Source organism: Dichotomopilus funicola, assembly GCF_033296635.1.
Source record: "Dichotomopilus funicola strain CBS 141.50 unplaced genomic scaffold C8A04scaffold_8, whole genome shotgun sequence".
Taxonomy (NCBI): domain Eukaryota; kingdom Fungi; phylum Ascomycota; class Sordariomycetes; order Sordariales; family Chaetomiaceae; genus Dichotomopilus; species Dichotomopilus funicola.
The window spans coordinates 48005-67680 of record NW_026944029.1 but is presented as its reverse complement, the minus strand read 5'-3'; the positions used below and the strand labels follow the sequence as shown (position 1 = coordinate 67680).

The 19676-nt window shown below is 55.5% G+C and overlaps 3 protein-coding genes across 3 annotated transcripts; 1 reads left to right on the top strand and 2 right to left on the bottom strand.

Moving 5' to 3' along the window:
- Positions 1–294: 294 nt before the first annotated feature.
- On the top strand, positions 295–1746 carry C8A04DRAFT_34891 (pyridoxal phosphate-dependent transferase; the record flags this gene model as incomplete). Its single annotated transcript, XM_062782977.1, has 2 exons — positions 295–657; positions 718–1746. 2 exons carry the CDS (start codon positions 295–297, stop codon positions 1744–1746), a joined length of 1392 nt encoding a protein of 463 aa, XP_062639790.1.
- Positions 1747–3822: 2076 nt separating this feature from the next.
- On the bottom strand, positions 3823–5091 carry C8A04DRAFT_9763 (uncharacterized protein; the record flags this gene model as incomplete). The annotated part of the gene is made up of 1 exon (XM_062785617.1): positions 3823–5091. One exon carries the CDS (start codon positions 5089–5091, stop codon positions 3823–3825), a length of 1269 nt encoding a protein of 422 aa, XP_062639789.1.
- Positions 5092–14432: 9341 nt separating this feature from the next.
- On the bottom strand, positions 14433–18292 carry C8A04DRAFT_9712 (uncharacterized protein; the record flags this gene model as incomplete). Its single annotated transcript, XM_062785592.1, has 5 exons — positions 14433–16641; positions 16709–17099; positions 17168–17411; positions 17641–17746; positions 18126–18292. The coding sequence occupies 5 exons, from the start codon at positions 18290–18292 to the stop codon at positions 14433–14435; spliced, it is 3117 nt and encodes a 1038-aa protein (XP_062639788.1).
- Between the last annotated feature and the right edge of the window lie 1384 nt (positions 18293–19676).

The window sequence follows — 19676 nt, the reverse complement described above, 5'->3', positions numbered from 1 at the left end:
ATACGATGGCGGGTCAAAATTCTGGGCCCGACATCGCTCTGGTGAGGGTTTTGGGAATCGACCGTGACTCCTCTCGCCAATGTTGAATGACCAACATCGAGATCCAGTCATAATTGAAACGGGATTATAAGTTGTTATAAACCTAGGGCAACTTTACAACTCAATTGATCCCAATTGTTTTCAATTCGAGCTCACACCGTCCCTCAACCTCCTCAAAATCTCGCAAGTCGAGGACACTTTCCCCTTGCATCTAATTCCCATCTTTCTTTTCCCTCGAGATACCCCCTCCTTGAAATGGCCTTCCGCGCATCCCTCCGGCTAGCCACCACCGCCCGGCCAGCTGCCGCCCGATTATTCTCTCAGGCCACCTCGGTGCCGACATCGAGTGCCTCGTCCGTCACAGCAGCTCAGATCCGCCGCGATGCTGCGCTCCCCAACCCTGATCCCGCAGAGGACTCGGCCAGCGCCGCTCTTGTCCGCGAGCATGCCCCCTTCATGGTCGCCACGTATGCTCGCCCGCCGCCTGTGTTTGTCAAGGGCCAGGGCTCGTACCTGTACGATATCGAGAACCGCAAGTACCTCGACTTCACTGCGGGTATTGCCGTCAACTCGCTCGGGCACTGCGACCCTGAGATCTCGGACTTGATCGCGCAGCAGGTACATCCTGCCTCTTCCACTGTGACTGGAAAGAACAATATTAGCTAACGCACATCACAGTCCAAAACCCTCATGCACGCCTCCAACCTATACTACAACCCCTGGACCGGCGCGCTCTCCAAGCTACTAATCGAACAAACCATCGCCTCAGGCGGCATGCACGACACCGCCGCAGTCTTCATCTGCAACTCCGGCAGCGAAGCCAACGAAGCAGGCATCAAATTCGCCCGCAAAGCCGCCAAAGTCCTCGACCCCTCCGGCAGCAAAACCGAAATCGTCTCCTTCCGCAACGCCTTCCACGGCCGCACCATGGGCGCCCTCTCGGCCACCCCCAACCCCAAATACCAAGCCCCCTTCGCCCCCATGGTCCCCGGCTGCCGCGTCGGCGACCTCAACGACATCGCCGCCCTCCCTGCGCTCGTCACCGAATCCACCTGTTCCGTCATCGTTGAGCCCATCCAGGGAGAGGGCGGCGTGCAGGTCGCATCGGATGAGTTTCTGCTAGCTCTCGCCGCCCGCTGCCGCGAGGTCGGCGCTGTTTTGCATTATGATGAGATCCAGTGTGGTTTGTCGCGCACGGGCCAGCTCTGGGCTCACTCCCATTTACCCCCCGATGCCCACCCGGATATCCTCACCACGGCCAAGGCCCTCGGTAATGGTTTCCCCATCGGCGCGACGCTGGTCAACGGCCGCGTGGCGGAGAAGATCAAAGTTGGCGACCACGGGACGACCTTTGGCGGGAACCCGCTTGCTTGCCGGTTGGCGGTGCGGATCGTCGAGCGGCTGGCTGATCCGGCCCTGCAGCGCGGGGTGGCGGAGAAGAGCCAGGTATTTCGCGATGGGTTTGAGAAGCTGGCTGGCCGGTTCCAGGGGTTGGTGCAGGAGGTTCGGGGGAAGGGGTTGATTCTGGGTTTGCAGTTGAGTGAAGACCCGGCGCCGATTGTGAAGGCGGCGCGGGAGAGGGGGTTGTTGGTTATTACGGCGGGGACGAATACGTTGCGGTTTGTGCCGAGTTTGGTGATGAGTGAGGAGGAGATAAAGGAGGGGTTGGGGGTGTTGGAGGAGGCTATTCTGGCTACGAGGGCGTAGGGTGACTTGATGTGGTGTTGGCAACTAGCATAGGCAGCTATGCGGCCTTTGTCCTCGTTGTCGGTGTTTTGTTTCACTTCTGATTTAGCGCGTAGATCTTGATGATTGTTTCGATCTTTTTATGGAGTTGGTGGTACAAAAAAGAACTGTTTCTCTGTTCCCGACCACAGCAGACACGTATCCGAAGGACAATTTCCCCAGATTTAACTGGTGCTACACATGATGTAATACATCCACCGTACACAAATCCCATTGTGTGATTACTTTGTGTCTTTCTATCTCTGACGGTGCGGAACTGTGTCCCTGTGACTCGAACACAACGACCCATCGGGTCGACGGAATACAAAGGCATTTCGAGGGACAATGGTTTTGTGTCAAACAAGGAGGGACGGGCAGTACGGTAGAACGAGTCAACCGTGTAACGAGGAGTCATATTAGAATCGATGACTTCGGTCAGCCTTTGTTCGGGGTCGAGAGCTTCAAATGACCATAATGAAGTAGACAAAGTCATCCCTGTTCGGTTCACGGTGCTGAATATCTTCGGCTTCGTCTTTCGATTCAGAAAGAAAAGCCCAGGTTTTACTCGGCGGATCCTGCTCAACGGCAACATAATCACCGTTGAATAGATGGAACTGGAAACATGCTCGACTCCTCCACAGTCACACTCATCACCTGCCGTATTGCCACTTCAACATTGCTGTACTACGTGTTGATATCTATACGTTCGAGTACTAGTGAGCTGTATGTTACCTTTGTCAACCCTCAAGTGACTCGGAATACGGGGGAGACGGGTGTTACGTGGCTTACAGCGAGGGTGTATCCTACACACAACGCTCGGAACAAGAGTTATGTCATAGACAGCAGCCAAAACTACTTAGGCAGAGGAGCTAGGATAGTTGCTGTGCAACACGATGTCTTGCTGTAGATTGCGTTTTAGATCCTACCGAGCTCTGAGAGGCCGCCTGCCAACGCACGTTCGATTTCCCTGCTCATCCTCCAACCAAAGCCACCACTCGAAATGCCCATGAAACGAAACATGGGTTGGACGCTTGTCGTCGCATCGTCATCTGCCACTCGAGAAGAAGGGATGTTCACTCTCAGAAACATATGCAAGTGATTGGTAGACAATTCGTGGTTAACCTACTCTACTCTGAGGGCAAGTTTGATGCTCCCACACCCGTCCCCCAATTCCGAGCCCTCAACTCGACGATGTCGAGTCATTTCCCCTGAAACAAAGCCCATTAATACAAGTACCTCCGGGCCGACCAATGCATGGCGAAAGAATCTCCCAAAATAACTGAAATGATTTGATCGACCGGGTAGTTATACAACGTAACGTTAGTTCAACAGTCAAGCACGCGACCTCGAAGCGAGGCGAGCAAGGAGAGAGGAGAGGAGGCAGTGCAAAACACGAAACATCCAAGCGAGCATAACCCGATCTCCCTTGTAATTCAAGACCCTGGTGTTGATCATCGACCTCACACGAAGCAGCACAGCACCAAGGAATCTAACGATCTTGGGGGGGGAAAACCAACCATTCACTACACTACAATGTGTGCACATCTCAAGGTCATCAAGTGTCATCATGGAAATCATGTCATGTCATTTGGTGTGTGTATCTTCCAGACCACCAACCATCATTTTTCTCTAGCGAGTGCCCCTCCTCCATAGTGTGTAAATGTTACAAAAGCAAGCATGCCAAATCCAGCCGCCGCCCCAAGTTGCCCAAGTGTCCCAGTGCGCTGTCCATAAAAAGAAAGTGAAAAGAATCGGGCGTCTTACACAACACTCGGCGAAGAACGAGTGGTGGTTGACACCCAAAAGTCGACCAAGAATGTTTTCCTATCCTTTGTGTGGTTGGTACAAGATCCAGGAGAGACCCGAGGCCGACGGGGTATAGAAATTTGCAATGCAATCCGATTGAGATCATGCCAGAGAGAAAATAAAAGAACAAAAACAATTCCCGGTTCTCGCAAAAGAGAGTCGGAGGAACCGAAACGCCTTTTCCTAGATCAAGCGCGACCTGGAGAAAGGGAAAAGAAGTGAAAAGCGCGGAAAGACTTAAGTCGAAAAAACTTAAGCCACAGGCGCCAGCCTAAGCTTAGACGCAGCCGCGCCGCGGAAGCGACGAGCACGGAGCTTCTTGGAGGTAGCAGCCTCGATGGCGAGGGTGGCGGTCTCGCCGGCCTTGCAGACAGTGCCAGCAGCGACGGCCTGCACCGCAGACCAGGTGCCGCTGGCGCAGCGCTGAAAGGACGAGCCGCCGATGCAGTTCCACTCACCCTCGGTGGTGCAGGCAGTACCCTGAGCGTGGGCACCGGCAGTGTTGCCACCAGAGCCAGAGCCAGAGCCGGAGCCGCTGCCAGAACCGGAGCCGGAGCCAGTGCCAGTGCCAGCGGGGGCCGCGGCAGAGGTGGTGACAGTGGCGAGAGTGGTGGGCTTGGGAGCGGGGGGAGTGATGAACACGCCACCGGGGAGGCCAGTGGAAGTGGGAACGGGAGCCTCGGTGGGAGCCTGCGTGGCCTGCGCAGAGGAAGTCGGGGTACCGTTGCCAGAACCAGAACCGGAGCCAGAGCCCGAGCCGGAACCAGAGCCGCTGCCAGAGCCAGAGCCAGAGCCAGAGCCGGAGCCGCCGCCGGAAGAGGAGCCGCAGCTACCAACCGGGGGGCCAAGCTTGCTGCCGGTGCCGGCGACATCCGGGCCGGGGTTGGGGTACTGGACATCGACACCCTCAGTGGTGGTGCAGCCGTTGCCAACGTTGGCGACAAAGATCTGGGGACGAGCGGTGAAAGCAGTGGACGCGCGCTGCTCAACAGCCTTGGCGACCTCACGCTTGGCACCACCGCCGGAGCCGATGGTGACGGCGGCGCAGTTCATGTACATCTCGCGGTTGCCGATCTCGTTGTGCCAGGTCCAGGCCCAGATGGCATCGCCCTCGGGCGCGTCGGCCGGAATGGTGAAGGGGTACTCGGAAGCCAGCGGGCAGCCGCCGACGATGGACTGGATAACCTGGAAGGTTTGGCCCTTGTCGTAGCTCAGGCTGACCTGGCACGAGCCGCCGCCGTGGCTGGCGGTGCCGTCGGTGGTGAACTTGTAGGTGTTGCCAGGCGCGAAGGTCGCAGTGGGGGCACCAGCGGGAGTACCAAAGTCGGAGTGGTAGCCCTTGCACGGGAAGTTGGCACCAGACGCCTCGAGGGGTGCGGTCATGCTGTAGTCGATGTTGGTGGCATGGGGGTTGAACTTCGACCGGAACGGAGGGGGGAAAGAGATGTCGATGTGGGCAGCAGCAAGCTGGCTACCAGCGACGAGGGCCAGAAGGCCGGTGGTGAGTCCGTTGGAGAACATCTTGGCGAAATTTGTTTTCGGTGTTTTTTGGAGGGGTGTTGTGGGTGTTGCGGGCGATCGCGCGCTCAGAAAAAGCCGGATAGGCAAAAGTGTGGTGGTTTGTTTGGTTGTGGGAGTGAGTTTTGCTTCAGGGAGTGGAAGAGGTCACTGTGTGGACCAGCGGTTTGTCTTTTTGTACGAGCACTGCTCGGGAGCCGCAGAAGGAATGAATAGGCTTTCTGTTGATGACTTGTCGCTATTGATGAACAATAGGCTTGTGTGTTGTGCAGAGTGTTGCCACAAAAATCGAAGAAGCGCCGGGCTCAAAGTTTGTTGTGGTTGAAAGTCGGTTCTGAGTGACCGTGAGGTGGGGTTGTTGCAAGAACAAGTGGAAGTGAAAAAAAGACAATGAAGCCCAAGCCGGGAGCTGTGTTGTTTCGAAGGAGGGAACGAGGCGCGATGCCGTGAGGGGTGAAGAGGAAGACAGAATAAAAAGGCGACGAAGACACAAAGGGCGGGGGAAGATGCTCTCTTTATCCTGATGTTTCTGTTCTCCCTGTTCGTCTCTTTTTGATTGGGTGGGAGCGGCTGAGAGCCCGGGCAGCGCACACATGTTTCGAACGCCCCGATGAACACACCCACTGACAGGGTACTCTCGTCCCAAGCCCCGGCAAAAAGCCAAGCCCTGAACAGCGACTCTCCCGTTGTGGGTAGGGCGTCCGCATGGGATAACAGGGGGGTGGCCTGCCAAGCAGGGGGGGGAGGAGGGGTTCACCGAAGGGCGGCCGCCCACCCGATGTTGGACGCCCTGACACATGTGGCCACGTCTGTTTCCCTCTTTTTTTTTTTCTCCCCCTGGCGCATTGCACGATCATCCCTCGCTCGGTTGCTCATCCTGCGGGCCCGTGGCAACTCGGCCACAGCGGCCACGACCAGGGCGATGGGATTTCGCCGTGCTGGGAGCCGGGAGGGGCAAGTCAGGTACGTAACCCTCCGATAGAACTCGCGAAAGGTACCTATGGAACTAAACCATCTCGAAATCTACCTTACATGTCTTACTTGGCACACACAGTTGACGAAATGCAGAAACAAACGCCCAGCAATGCAGGTCTAGTGTGATGGTAGCCGCGCGGTCTGTTGAAGATGCACCGAGTAGCCCTCTCTAGCCGCGTTTGTAGAGAAGCGGGCAGAAATGGCCAGACAGTCAAACAGTGGAAGCATAGCGCTGACTGCCCACTCGCCATCGTGAGCGGTCCAAGGGGTAACGTAACGGGTGGAAGTGGGAAGGAAGGTGGGGCAGCGGGCTTCTCGAGGTTCTGTCGAATCGCAGATCGAAGATGGCCCCGGACCAGGATCAAAAGGGGAAGGAGACGCTTGCGTCAAGAAGAAAAAAAAATGGAAGGAAGTCAAAAACCCTCAAAAGACCGATCGAGCGGCTCCTGCGCTCCCAACTCTGGATGTCTTGTCAGGGGCACGCAAGAGCGTGGTCCAATGAGAAATCGCAGGTACCTGGCCGCTTGCACAAGGCCCGACAAGGGCTGATTGGTCCATGGCATGAACACACCACCTGGTTGGTTGAGTCAAGATCCTGGGGAACCTGGCCGCAACCGCCCGAGTGGCCCCAGCGTCTGAACTTGAAACAACGCCCCCCTTTTCCCTGCACCTCCAGCATCCTAGTCTTGCGCAACTGGCAGCCCCGAGTGGTTCCTTTTCTCCATCTCGTCCTGCCCCTCGACTTTGAAGCCCCCGTCAGCGACCCAGTCCTTGCCTCGGTCCCCATCTCGTCCAAAGCTGATCAGTCGTATCGAGGCCGTGAGAACGGGCCATCTGGGACTGGAAAAACCCGGTGCGGCGTGCTTGGTCGGCTTGACCGGGGGTTAGTTACGCCCCATCGGATACGACCGCACGCACATGGGCGATGGAATGGAAATCGATGCACTTGAGAAAACGAAAGCACAATGGACTCGGTGCCGAATTTCTGTGGCCAGGGCGAAAAGTCCCGGATACGACCGTATCGAAACCGAAGAGCAGAACCCATCCGCTCACTGCCCACGCAAAGACTCGTAATGCTCTGCATTTTGTGTCTGGAACATGCTTGTTTCCTCGTACCCTGTGTACTGTACACTAGTTACGTGTAAGTCGGCACCGTTATTCTCCCGGGAGGGCAACCGTCCTGGCTTCCACAACTCCACACATAACCTGCCCCTCAAGCATAGTCCTCGGACGAAGTGGTGGGGGCCATATCATGCTGTCCGCACCATCCACGGCAGTTGTGTTTCAATATCCAGATGATCACGAAGACACAGGTGGTCGCCCACTTTGCAGGCCCTCTTCTACGTCAGGAAACTATCCGGGTCATGACAGCGGTCCGCCTGCACCCTCCCGATCTGGGCTTTCACCGCATCCCCAGATCGAACGGAGAGATGGCCGGCCACAGGGCCGCCTGGTTTTCTGAATTGGGCTCAGATTCTCCTCATTATGCAAAGAGTAACTATCGCTGCTATAACGTTAAAATAGTACATTTGCCAAAATAGCAACAGTCTACGGCAAATTCCACCCGCCTGGTTCCAGGGAAAAAAGCAGCCGATATCTCACCATCGCTTTCCATGGTCTATATGTACACTCACAGAGTCACTACCTTCACCGGTACACACACATCTTCGTTGCTGTCGCACGATGCGCTGCTAAAAACCTGGAAACGCTGAGTTGCCCCGCAGCATGCTGTTTCTCACGTCTTCCCTGCTGGCGTGCGGCGAATCCGCAGAGGCAGCCCGGCAGCCCCGCAGAAGAAACCGCCTTGCCAGCTCCAGGCGAGCCAGCTCAGTGGGCTGAACGGACGGAAATGTGGGGATTTTACCATTTTTGCAAAGCGCCGGGCCTGCGCGATCCGCCGCCCGTGCAGGTGGCGAGGGTCAGGTCAACTCAAGAAAAACCTAACACTGGCGCAGCACAAGCGCGCGAGAATACATAGATTCATCAGTAGTCGGTGATCGGCAACGCCGCCAACCGCGCGCTCAAAGCATCATCCCATCTCAACATCAAGTGAGCGGCTGCTGACGAGGCCAACCAAGACAAAAACCGTTGACATCGGACCAGGAGCGGTCGAAGGAAGAGTCAGCAGGTGGGGCCAAGGGGCGAGAAACAAAGCCCGAGAAAGAAACAAGAACGAACAGACAAGGCAGACCAGATGAACACGCGGACTGGACTCACTTGGAGACAAGACGAAACAACGAAACAAAGCGCAAAAGAAAGAACCTGGGATGAACCGACAACAATTGGGCAGCGCGAGGGAGCACGCCCGACACAGCGCAGAATCCGAGAACCCTGGATCCCTGAACTTCAGCGTTTTCAGTGTTGGGCCCCGCCTGTCACCGACTTGCTTGTTTGACTCTTCCTAGCGCGGGCACCAACCACCCAGCGGTTTCATGAACATTTTAGTTGTTTGCTGCAGACAACGCCGCGCGGCGGATCACGCACCTCGGCCGTTGGTAGAAAAGAAAAGAAAATGCAATGAGAAAAAAACGACCCAACCGTGTTTGCGTGCTAACCGTTGGCCCGAAAGCCTCAACCAACGGCACCACCGCTGTGATTCGTTCCTGACGAAGGGGTTTATCTCCCGAGACAAGAGCCAAAAACGAGCTCACGCCTCGCCACCGCGGAACACGGCAATGGCGACCGAGAGGGATCCGAGAGGAAGACACGAGGTGATGGAGCCCGCAGCAGCATGACGGTCGCGACGCAAAGCCGACAAATCCGCGGCCGGTGCCTTGCAGCAAGCAGCGGCAGCAAAACGGCTCAATGGGCGGCCCCGCTCCAACCCCTCTCATGGAAGCAACTCGGAGGTTTGTGGCCCAAAATCCTTTCCAATGCAACGTCTTGTCGGCTTCTCGACGCTCAATGACTTTCCAACTCTTGGATTTTTTTCGGTCCAGGACGGAAGAATTGGCCCTTTTTTCTTACTGGTCCGATTCCTTGGCGAGCACTCAAAGGTGTCAGAAAACCCGCCCAACCGGGCTGCATTCTCCCAGCCGAAGCATGGCTCTCGAAACCAGGCAGCCCTCCTGCCGCATTCAACCCAACTCCCGGATGGAACTCTCACTGTGGGTTTTCGGGCCGGGGTAATTCTGGCACTTTTGCTTCTGGTCTTGTTCTCTTCGTCACTGATCAAGGAGCGTTGTGGGCGAAGTTGACAGGAATCCCCACAACTTCTTCATGCAACGTTAACAAATTCCCTCCTGAAACACACGCAACAGTGTTAGCGAACCCCTTCCAACCGTTGCGGAGATCTCTTCTCTCCGCCACACAAATGGACCCTGCGCAAAACCCACGGCCCACAGCCCAGCACCCTGGCTCATTTTCCCATTTCCAAATCGGGTTCTCAACTTCATGCGTCCACGTCCACAATCATCTTGCTCCATAACACTGCCCACAGGGGCAAACTCAAAGTAGTCATAGCCCGAAGCATGACCATATCTCTCTCATTTTGTTTGCTTGAATGCTCGGATACTGTTGTCCAGTTTTTGTCATTGAGACCGAGACAACTCAACATCCCAGCGAGTTGCCGAGATGCTTCCCGTGCGATACACCCTGTGATAGGATACACGGGAGATGACGCGGGTTTGGGGTTGTGAAGTTCTGCCGGGCCCAGCATCTCGGCACACCTTCTGGCCTTGATGTGGCGTCCACGTGTCCGAGCGCGGGAACCTGCGTTTCTGTGTTTTTCTTTTTTTTTGTTTTCTCTTTCCCGTCTTTTGACATTCCCCCCCACGCTGTTGTCCCCGGATGTTGGGCTTCAAGGTGCACGGCCAGGCGGTGTGGGGTTAGGCTAGGTTAGCTCTATGAGTTTGTAGGGATGTTAGAGAAGCGAGATATGCTCGAGGACAACAGCAGCAAATCCGATGTCAAGATGCTGCGCTCTGGCTCAACACTTGTCACAGAGCGGAGATTGAGCTCAGTCCTCTAGCAGTGGGGAGGGGTTTCTCTTCAGCCACGCCGGCGTCGCCACGTCGTGACCTGTCGGATTGTGATCAGTCCTAGTATGCTCCTTGTAATGTGATGGCCCTCGCAGGCCAGGAAGTCCTTGGTTTTGAGGATCGATGGGGCCGTGGGGAAGAGCTGCCCGGTTGCCGGATAGGCCAACGCATAGCCCTGGAATTCATGCTTTGATGAGTGATTCCACAGTAGCACCTCGGGAGCATCGCGGCGACCACTCGATTATTCGCCTCATCTTGAGTCCTGAGCTTTTCAGCTCTCGGATACTCCTTGTTCGCCGTTTGGGATTCAGGTTGGGGCGCTGAAGGTGGAGGACCTCAAGTGCCAGAAGTTGGAAGTTATCGAGCATCTCCGCACTTGTCCACAAGCCCCAAAACCCCGTCAGCAGTTCAGCTCGTCCTCCACACACTGGGCTATTGCAAACCATAGGGAATCCGCCACCGTTCCACGAAACACGAGCTGTTCCTCTGCTCGAAGTGTACTGTCCACTGACAACCTATGGAGGTAGATGGGAAGGGTCTCCCTGGAAAGTCCCGCCACATATCCATACCTTAGCACCATAAGACCTAGGTAGTGTCTGGTGAAACACCCAGTTCCACCGCTTTTAGCATCACGCCCCGGTCATGAACAGAAAACATCCTGAACTAGGACGGAAGAACACTCCTGTGGCTACAGCTGTTGAGTCTAGTTGCGGAGTCTTCATGTTTCATGAAACATCTCGGCTCTGGGATCTCAAGACTTTTGCCAATCTGAAAGTTGGGCTCGGGAAATGTCATACTTGGATGTTTGTCGAGTTTTTTCCACGAGCGTGGTGACTCGGAGCCGAAACGTTTCCTTTGTTCCCATGGCCTATCCCTTGTTTAGTCGCAGGAGTCCTCCCCTCGCCACTCCTTTATCGCAAGGACAGACTGTCGGAACAACCGAGGTATCAAGTCAATATCTCAACCCAAACCACTACATACCCGCCATAACACGCACCTCCTCACTAGCAGCCTAAGAAAAAGGAGGATCGAAAACCCTCAACTTACCACGCACCCTCTTCTTACTCCTCCCGGATTAACCGATCCATCCCACCAAGCACCAAGAACAGAAAAAAGCAAACAAATCCTTCCCGCCGGTTCCAGAACCCCATCCCAACTCGCACTCTCAACCCAAACCCCCTCTTTCTCCCATCCCCAAAGCAAACCGGCAGGTCCCGCCGAATCCTTCGCCTCGCCGCTTCCACGCCGTGAGATCTCACGTTACGCCCCTTTTTTTCCCCTCTCCCCCTTTTTTCTCACCATTTTGTCCACTCCCCGCTCTCCTTCCCCTTTAAGCCTGTGCCGCACACACACCCTTGGGCCGCCTGGCCGTGATCCTTCGGCCAGTTTGTGCCTCCGCATCGGGCCGTGGGCTGGTCGGGTATTGGGCCTGTTTGGTCTGGCCGCTTTGATGGGCCGCTTTGGCCCCTGATTACGAATCGGGTGGGATTGTAGTCGGCGAGAGAGTTGCCGCTTGGATTGGATGGCTCGTCTGAGTTTCGGGGGTTGGAGGGCTGCGGACAGGGGGGACAGATGGGAGAAGGATGTTGATGAGGGCAGGATTGGAATATATTGAAGTAGCGGGACAGGTTGTTGTTGGATGTGAGGTTTGTATTTTTGATCTTTGCCAAAATGCGCACTGAGTAAAAATATCTCACTGGTGGGCGTGGAATGCCTCGAAATGTTTGGAATTTCGCAAATGGCGTCCTCCAAGACGGTGCCCCCCCTCTCTTCTAGAGTATCTATTGCTTCCTTTTCTTAGTATCCAACCCCCCCCACTCCCAGGAACTATCAACCTGACAGACATACCAACCATAGGCCAACGTCGAAAGACACCCCTCATTGCTTTTACTCGTTTCAAAAGTCCAGGAATGCCTGATGTTCAACCCATCTACAACGAGTGCTCGTCCTCATCCTTCGGGTAGAAAAAGGGTCCTATATCCTCCCGCTTAAAAACAAAACTCATCCCATGCCCAACATCAACGACCATGCATTAAGGTTGCCGTTCCAACGATAGTAATCACCCATTCATTCTCTATAACATTCCTATCTAATAGGAGTCAGCCGGACTCCGGTTCATTACCGCAATTCTCAGTGGGTGTTAGCTCTGACTACATCTTTGACCTTCGGAAAGTGTGAACTCTGAACTTCTTGCTTCACACTCACTCCCTTATAGGTACTCAGCGCCGCTCCTGTGCCGTCTATCTAGGTAGACATGTGCCCCATTAGCTAAGACACTATCTAAACCGTAACCTACGTAATCCCCCAATCCACATCAGCACTAAGTATCCCGAACACAGCTGACGGGAAAAAATACCAAACATAATTGTCATTTAACTCGGATCAAATGGACATAACCCAGACGTGACTCCATACCCTCCCAAAGAACCACGCTGTACCTTTCTATTCAATGATCTTCTCTCTTCTCTGCCTGCCCTAATCATCTCTTGAGCGAGGTCGAGCTACGTACCTAGAATAAGAGATAACTACGACAAAACAAACTGTAATTTTCACCGTCAAGTTACTTAGGCGAATTTGCCATTGCTTTTCATCTTCTCCAAGCTCCCAGTCCCAAGTGCAAGAATCAACAGCTAAAAGCACCAGGTTATGTTATGCTATCCTGTACTTTTACCTATATCTCTCTCTACCTCTCCTCTCCAACAAGAAATTCATAAACATAAAAGTTAATTATTGTTCTACCACAGCTTCCCGTAGTAAGCCTAAAGCTAGGGAATACCTAATTCCAAATCTCCATCCTGTTGCAACAGAGGTCCAACCTTATTTACATTTACCAAGAGGATAAGTCATCACCACCTGAACGTCCATGATTAATTCTCCTTTGACGATCAACGAATAGAGAAATTATTCCCAGTTCAACCCAACCCAAACTCACGCAAGTCAAACTAAGCTAATCATATCCCGTATTGACAAGTTGTAATTAAAACTCATGTTTAGCGAATCTATATACCACTTCCTCCTCCCCGATTAACCTTCAAAAAGTCATATTCCCCTGCGTATTGAGTCTCCGTGATATGTTTCGGCACACTCACCACGCTCTTTGTGGCTAGCGTTAGTGAAGTTTGGCTTGACCTGAGAGCCTAAGGTGGGAATGATGAGATTTAAATGTTAATATTTTTTTTATTATTCCCCCAAAATGAGGTTTTTTGTTTTTATGAATGCATTTATAGCTAAGGCTAGTTCCACCATCCCCCGCCACGTAAACGACTATTGTGGTTGCACCAAGGAGCGTTCATACTAACTCAAGGCTAACATGGCATAACTGCCGTTTCTTCTCCTCGAGACTAGGACCGTGATATCCGCAGTCAGACTGAACATCCGTATTGAGAAAAGCGATACATGCAGACACAACAAACACAGTCGACACAAAAAGTCTTAATAAAACTCAATTGATGCCCGCAAGGGCCGATGGACTGATGGGCCAAGGCCAAAAAGCTAGTAACTAGCAGTAGCCGGGCCCCTTCTTCTTGATCCCTCGCCTGGCAGCCCACCCCCGCTGGCTTGTCTTGTGTTGGTTTCCCTGCCGTACCACCTGCCTGCCACCCACACATACCAGGACAAAACATCGGTTGGTCTGACTCAACTCAACTTGGCTCGACTTGCCTTTAGGATGTCGTCCTCGCCTTATTTTGCTTGCCAAACAACATCGATGCAAAGCAAGCCAAACCAGACCAAACCAGCCAGCCAACCACTTCTAGTAAAAAAAAACTCTGTTCCGCTTCCTGCCCCCCTTCTCCCTTCCCCCTTCCCCTGCCCCCTCCTTGACCACCTTTTCCGACCCCTTATTCCCGCCCTCAGGCTGCTCTTGTTCAAACCTTTCCTTCACCCACCCCAACCCCTGGAAAAGCCTCCACGTCAACTCCTACTTCGCTGCTTCTCCCACACTCGTTCTTCTTCTCTCACACCCATTCTGCCTGCAGATCGCAGAGCCGCTCGCTGAGTGTTCAACAACGGGATAAGTTGCTTGGTATGGGGATGGAATAACCCCAAGCCTCCCAGTTGTAAAATGAACCGTCCAGCGACTCGGCTAGTACTCGATGAATGACGAATGGACCCAGCCTGTATGGCCCTTACAGCGCGCTTGACAAGATTTTTCGGTAAATAATGCCGTCACAGCTCATGTCGCATGGTCAGTGACTGTGTTTTTTTGTTTCCTTTTCCTGTTTTTTTTGTGTTCCTTTTTTTGTCTTGTCAGGCGCGAAAACTATGGAGCCATTCTCAACAGCTCTCAGCCAAATAATTCTTCTTCGGTAAGGTCAAGCAGATAAGCAGGCAGAATCCGGCGATACTCGCGGCGCCGCGACTCGTAACTCAGTGCGCTCTCGCAGTTACTCATTGCGGCCGCTGGCCCGAGAACTTGCCTTGCGGTTGCTGTTGCGAGTAGGCCGGTTGCTGGTACGGCATGCCGGGGCTCATACCGTACATGGCCTGCTGACCTTGATGGGAGCCCTGGTGAGAACCCTGGTGGGCCATCATTGGGGCAGTCGGACGGCCCGGGCTGGGAAAGCCGTTCGAGCCCGGTACGGGTTGAGGAGGGGCGCCGCCGGCGGGAACGAAGTGCGGCTGGGCGCCTGGGTACATGGGACCAGCAGCCACCATGCCGTTGGGGCCGGGGATGAAGCCTTGTTGCACCATCATGGGTCCTCCCATGTGGTGCGGCTGCTGGGGGATAAATTGAGGGTTATGCGAGAAGCTGCGGAACTGGCCCATCTGGGGCGCCGCGTTCATGTACGGTTGCATCATGGGTTGGCCGTACGGCATCTGTCCCTGCGGGTTCACTCCAGGCGGGTAGGCCATGGGCACCGGTCCCATCCTAGGAGACGCGAATGACTGGGCTGAGTTGGAGTGCATCATCCTATGATCATCCCCGTTGCTGAAGGGCACGTGGGGAGCGTGGCCATGCTGCTGCCCGGCGTGCATCTGCATCGGTGGCATGTGTGGTGACTGGCGCGGGGCCATGTTCTGAGCACCATGCTGCAGGTGGAACGGGAGTTGATGCTGATGGGCAACCTGGGGCATGACGTGGGTCGGGTTCGGGGTCGCAACAGCGGCGCTGGCGAGTGGGAGGCGCTCAAAGTACTCCTTGTACGTCAGCTGCATGGTAGAGTCGGGGGCCTCGGTCTGCTCCTGAAGCTGGCGCCAGGTGGGGAGTGTGTCGAAGGAAGGCTTAAGGCCATCGTTGTCATCCCAGTTGCGGCCCTCGGGCGGCTGAATGGTCTTGATATGCGATAGGATGAAGCACTTCTTGACGTCCACGGCCCTGGTCTTGCGGCGGATGAGCTGTCCCTTGGCCGGAGGCGGGGGGGCCGGCACCTCGGCAATGTTGTTAACGGACGACCGGGGAGACGAGCCAGAGCTTGGGACGGCTGGGTTGAACGGCTGGGCAAACGCGTTCGGGCGGAACTCGTGGCTGTTGGGGTTCAGCTTGGGGCCCATGTAAGCTGCGGGCGGGACGGCGTTCATGCGGCGGCCAAAGGCGGGGTCGACGCTGTTAGCCGGCCCGGTAGGGGGAAGCCGCATGTCCGGAGGGGCGTGATGCTGGCCCATGTGAGGGTGCTGCATCTTCTGCTGCTCGACGTTTCGCAGCCGCTGCGCAAGGTTGCCCGTGGGCTGGTTCTGGGCGGCCAGGTGGGGCGGCCCGCGGTTGTTCCGGTTGTATTGGTAGTGAGACTGGGGGTTATAAGAACGGGCACCCGGATGACGCCCCGGAACGCCCGAAGACGAGCCCGAATGCTGCGGCGCAGGGGGACGGGAGGCACGAGTCTCGGTGGTGGTGGCGGCCGGTGTTGAGGCGCCTGATTGTTCGGCACTCGTCTTGCCCGGGCCCTCCTTGACCGGCGGGGCCGGCTCCTTCTCCTTGACCTCCTTCTGCTTGGCCAGCACCTCCATGTTGAGCTTCGCCTTGTCCTGAATCTGCTTCTGCTTGGCCGGGTCTTTGGCAATGATGGAGATCAGGTCAGTGGGGACGGGTGTGAAGAGCTTGAAGTTCTCCGCAAACTTCTTGAGCTCCGTCAGCTTAACCTCCTTGTCAGCCTTGGCCCTCGTGGTCCTGACTTTCTCGGCCATGGACCGCTGTGTAACGGCAAAGTTCTTAAAGGAGGACAGCACGTCGCGCTCGACGTTGGCAGTCACGCCCGGTACTGGGCCAGCCTTCGGGGTGCTGCGAGCGTTGCTGCCCGAGGGGCGGGTAGCGGTGGCATCCTTGGCCTCCGCGGTTTTGGCGTCGGCAGCAGGTTCTACCTTGCTTTCGGGCGATTTCTTCCCTTCGACGCTGGTCGCGGCCGGGGCGACCTTGGGTTCGGCTGGTTTATCGGTGACGGGGGCAACGGGCTTCTCGAGCTTCGACTCGATCGGCTTTGAAGGTTGGGCCGGGGCGGGTTTGGGCACGGGCGCGGCTTTGAGTTGCGATGAGATAATCGCTGGGTCAACCGGAACACCCTTCACGGTGGCCTGACCGGTGGGCGCACGGCGAGCTGGCGGCGTGTACTTGTTCTCTCGGGGATTGAGAGGTGGGAAGTCCTGCCGGCGTACACCGCTATATCTGCGTCGGGTGTCAGCACACGATCTTGTCTCGTTGCAAAGCGGGAAAGGGCAGTATTGGTACGCACTTATCCTCCTCGTCCCTTTGGTCCTCCCCTCCAACAAAGTCCATCACACGCTCTTCCGCGACGTGGGAAGTGGTGGGTAAGCTCCGCTCGATTTCGCGCGCCTTCCGATCGGCGGCCGCCAGACGCTCCTTGTACTGCGGATGGCTCTTATCAATGGTGGTTGTGTAGATATTCTCATCGTAGTCGGTCCTCAGACCAAACAGCCGCTCATTCTCCGCAAACTGGTCCCAAGGAACGCCGTTGTTCTTACTACCGCTTCCGCTACCGCTCGACTTTTCCAGCGACCCATCGACTTCATAACTGGTGTCGGGAACCCAGGCCTTTAGCGCCCTCTCGGGGCCAAGGCGGGAATTGGAGATGGCCGCGTCGGTCCGGAAAGAGGATCGATTGCCTGTGAAAATAGATCTTGTCAACACGAGTACGATAAAACGACCGCATGTCATTGGCACCGTTGCCTACCGTTCGGGGCCCTTCCGTCATTTTTGTTGTTGTTGTTGGATAGCACGCGGGCATCCGCGATATCCTTACGTTGGAGCGTCATTGTGGGCTGCTCTGTTCTACCGGATCCGTTTGTGAGGTCGGTCGAGTTGGAAGATTTCTTCTGCTGTACCATGCTCAAGCGGCAGCTGGCAGCGTCGGCACCGTTGCTGTACGTGCCCTCGAACTCGGCACCGGAGGTCAACGTAATGCGAACTCGCTGGCCCTAAAGAGAAGCTATCAGCGCAAAGTCCACCGACTTGGGCGAGTGCCGCATCGGATTCGCTCGGCTCGGCGGTGATTTTGGGCACACCGTTCAAGCTTTGTGTCGAGTCGTATGATCGGTTGGGGAGGGGGGGAGAAAGAAAGAAAGCGAGTGACGTTTGGGAAAGGGGAGGGGGGAAGAGTAGGAGAGCGGGGCGGTGGGAACGAAAAGAAGGGAAATAGCGACTTACTTCGCGAAGGGAGCTCGTCACAGACTGCTTGCCCTGCGGAGTTTGCGATCGACCGGTGATAGGGTTTCGGTTCGAAGTCCACGCTTTTTGCTGGACAGGAGGTTGTCTGTGCGGCGTTAGTCAACCAATTCAATGCCTGGTCGAGGGGCGTGCGCTGCCGCAAGTGCACAATGCGGTCTCTGGAGGGCGTGGAGAGGCGCAGCGACCTTGACCGATTGAACGGGAATGAAGGGAAAAAAGACAAGGAAGGAAAGAGCGTAGAATGGAGAAAGAGTAGAGGGGGAGTCAGATTCCAAAACCCGATCGAGGTAAAAGACGAAGGTAAGGTCGAAGGGGACAAGGGCAAAAAAAAAAAGTGCCAGCAAAGTACGAGAGTCACTTTGCGTTGGCGGGGAGGTTGCAGCGAGGCTTTCCCAAAATGTCGGGCGGGTGGAAGGAGCTGGTGGTGGGAATGGATTGCGTGGGAACGGTGTCTCGTGTCTTACCTTGAAGTCGGAGGCGAAGCGGTTGCCTCTGCGGCCCTTGATCGCTGGTCACCGAGCTTGCTGCTATAGAGAGGACGAGCGGCGGACGCCTTGTTGGAGTCGGTCGCCGTCGATGATTGAGAGGGCGATGCGACAACGGGCTTTGAGGTTGTCGATCGGCCTTCCATAGTTCCTGTGCCCGGCCGTTGAACAAGTCGGGGCAGCTTGTTTAAACTTTGGGGAAAGAGGGTTGCGGGCGGGAGATGTGCGGGAACGGCAGAGAGGGAAGATTGTTGGAATTGGGCCAATCAGCGTGCTGATTGGTGGGCGCTGGCTGCTGGGCGAGCTGGGTTCTGGGGAGCCCTGGGAGGGAAGGAACCCGGGCGAGGGGTGTGGTGCAGGAATCTAGGAAAGAAACCTTGGGTGATTTTTGCTGCGCCTAGCCAAACCTGTAAATCAACTCAGAGACGACCACGGTGGACGGCGTAACCACACAGCTGCCCGCGCTGCTTCCTTTTATGAGGTACGAATAATAGCACCTCAATAACGTGCTGCGCTGCGTGCACGGCCGGCTCCCTCAACGTGCGACCACCGCAAGCGGAACCTTAGGCTGGCTGGGAGGTATGTAGGCTTGGCAGATTTGTAGAGTTCCCGATTGGAAGCTTTCTTTGTGCACCAGGGGCATCCGTGTCGGCCCCGCTTACCGTCGTCGTTAGCGGTCCTTGCTCAAGAGCGTGATGTTTCTCCTTGCCGTGGCTTGGGAATCGGAGTTATGGCCGCGCGCTAACGCCAGAGTCGGAGGAAGCCGATGCCGTGGGGTTGGGAAGAGAGGGGAAAGTGCGATGTCGAGAAGAGTAAGGTACCCAGCGGAGAGAGAAAGTAGTAGCCGAATGCAGGGTTAACAACGGCACTGGACTGGGCACTCTTGCGGAACGGAGTGTCTCGCGTGTTTGGGTAGAGAAGCGGAGAGGAGAACGATTTTGAACGGCAATAGTGGTAGGGAGCTCTTGGGGTAGCTGCACGTCAAAAAGAAAATTATTTCTTTGGAAAAGGAAGCACGAGCACCAGCAATTCAGGGCACCGGAAGGGCAGAACCATACCCTTTTACCTACGGGTTTTCCTCCGATTCAACACCCAATGATCATGTTGGCCGCCTCAAATGCCCTCCCAGAAGAACCTCGTGACCCTCTTGTGGTTTTGGATGAAATGGGCGGCGTTTGACGCGGAGACAAAGGGCGGCCTCAAAACACCAAAACCTTTCCACTCGTTGTCGCATCCATTTGCTGGCAGCCATGGGGAGCACCGACCTTGTGGGCGAGCTTGGTCACAGCTCAACTGGCGCCAGTCCACTTCTGGAAACGGTCCCCTTGGCGGGGTTTTGATCGCCAGCCAAGACCCACGTGATTTGTGCTTTTTGGAACTGCATTTGGTGACTGGCACGATTGGGTCTTTGCCCCTGGTGACACAATACCTCAGCATTTAACTCAGGCTATTCGTACTCTGTATGGGACGCGGTCAGTCGTAGCCCACGACGAATCAACAATGAGAGCTTGCATCACACAGCTTGCGGTC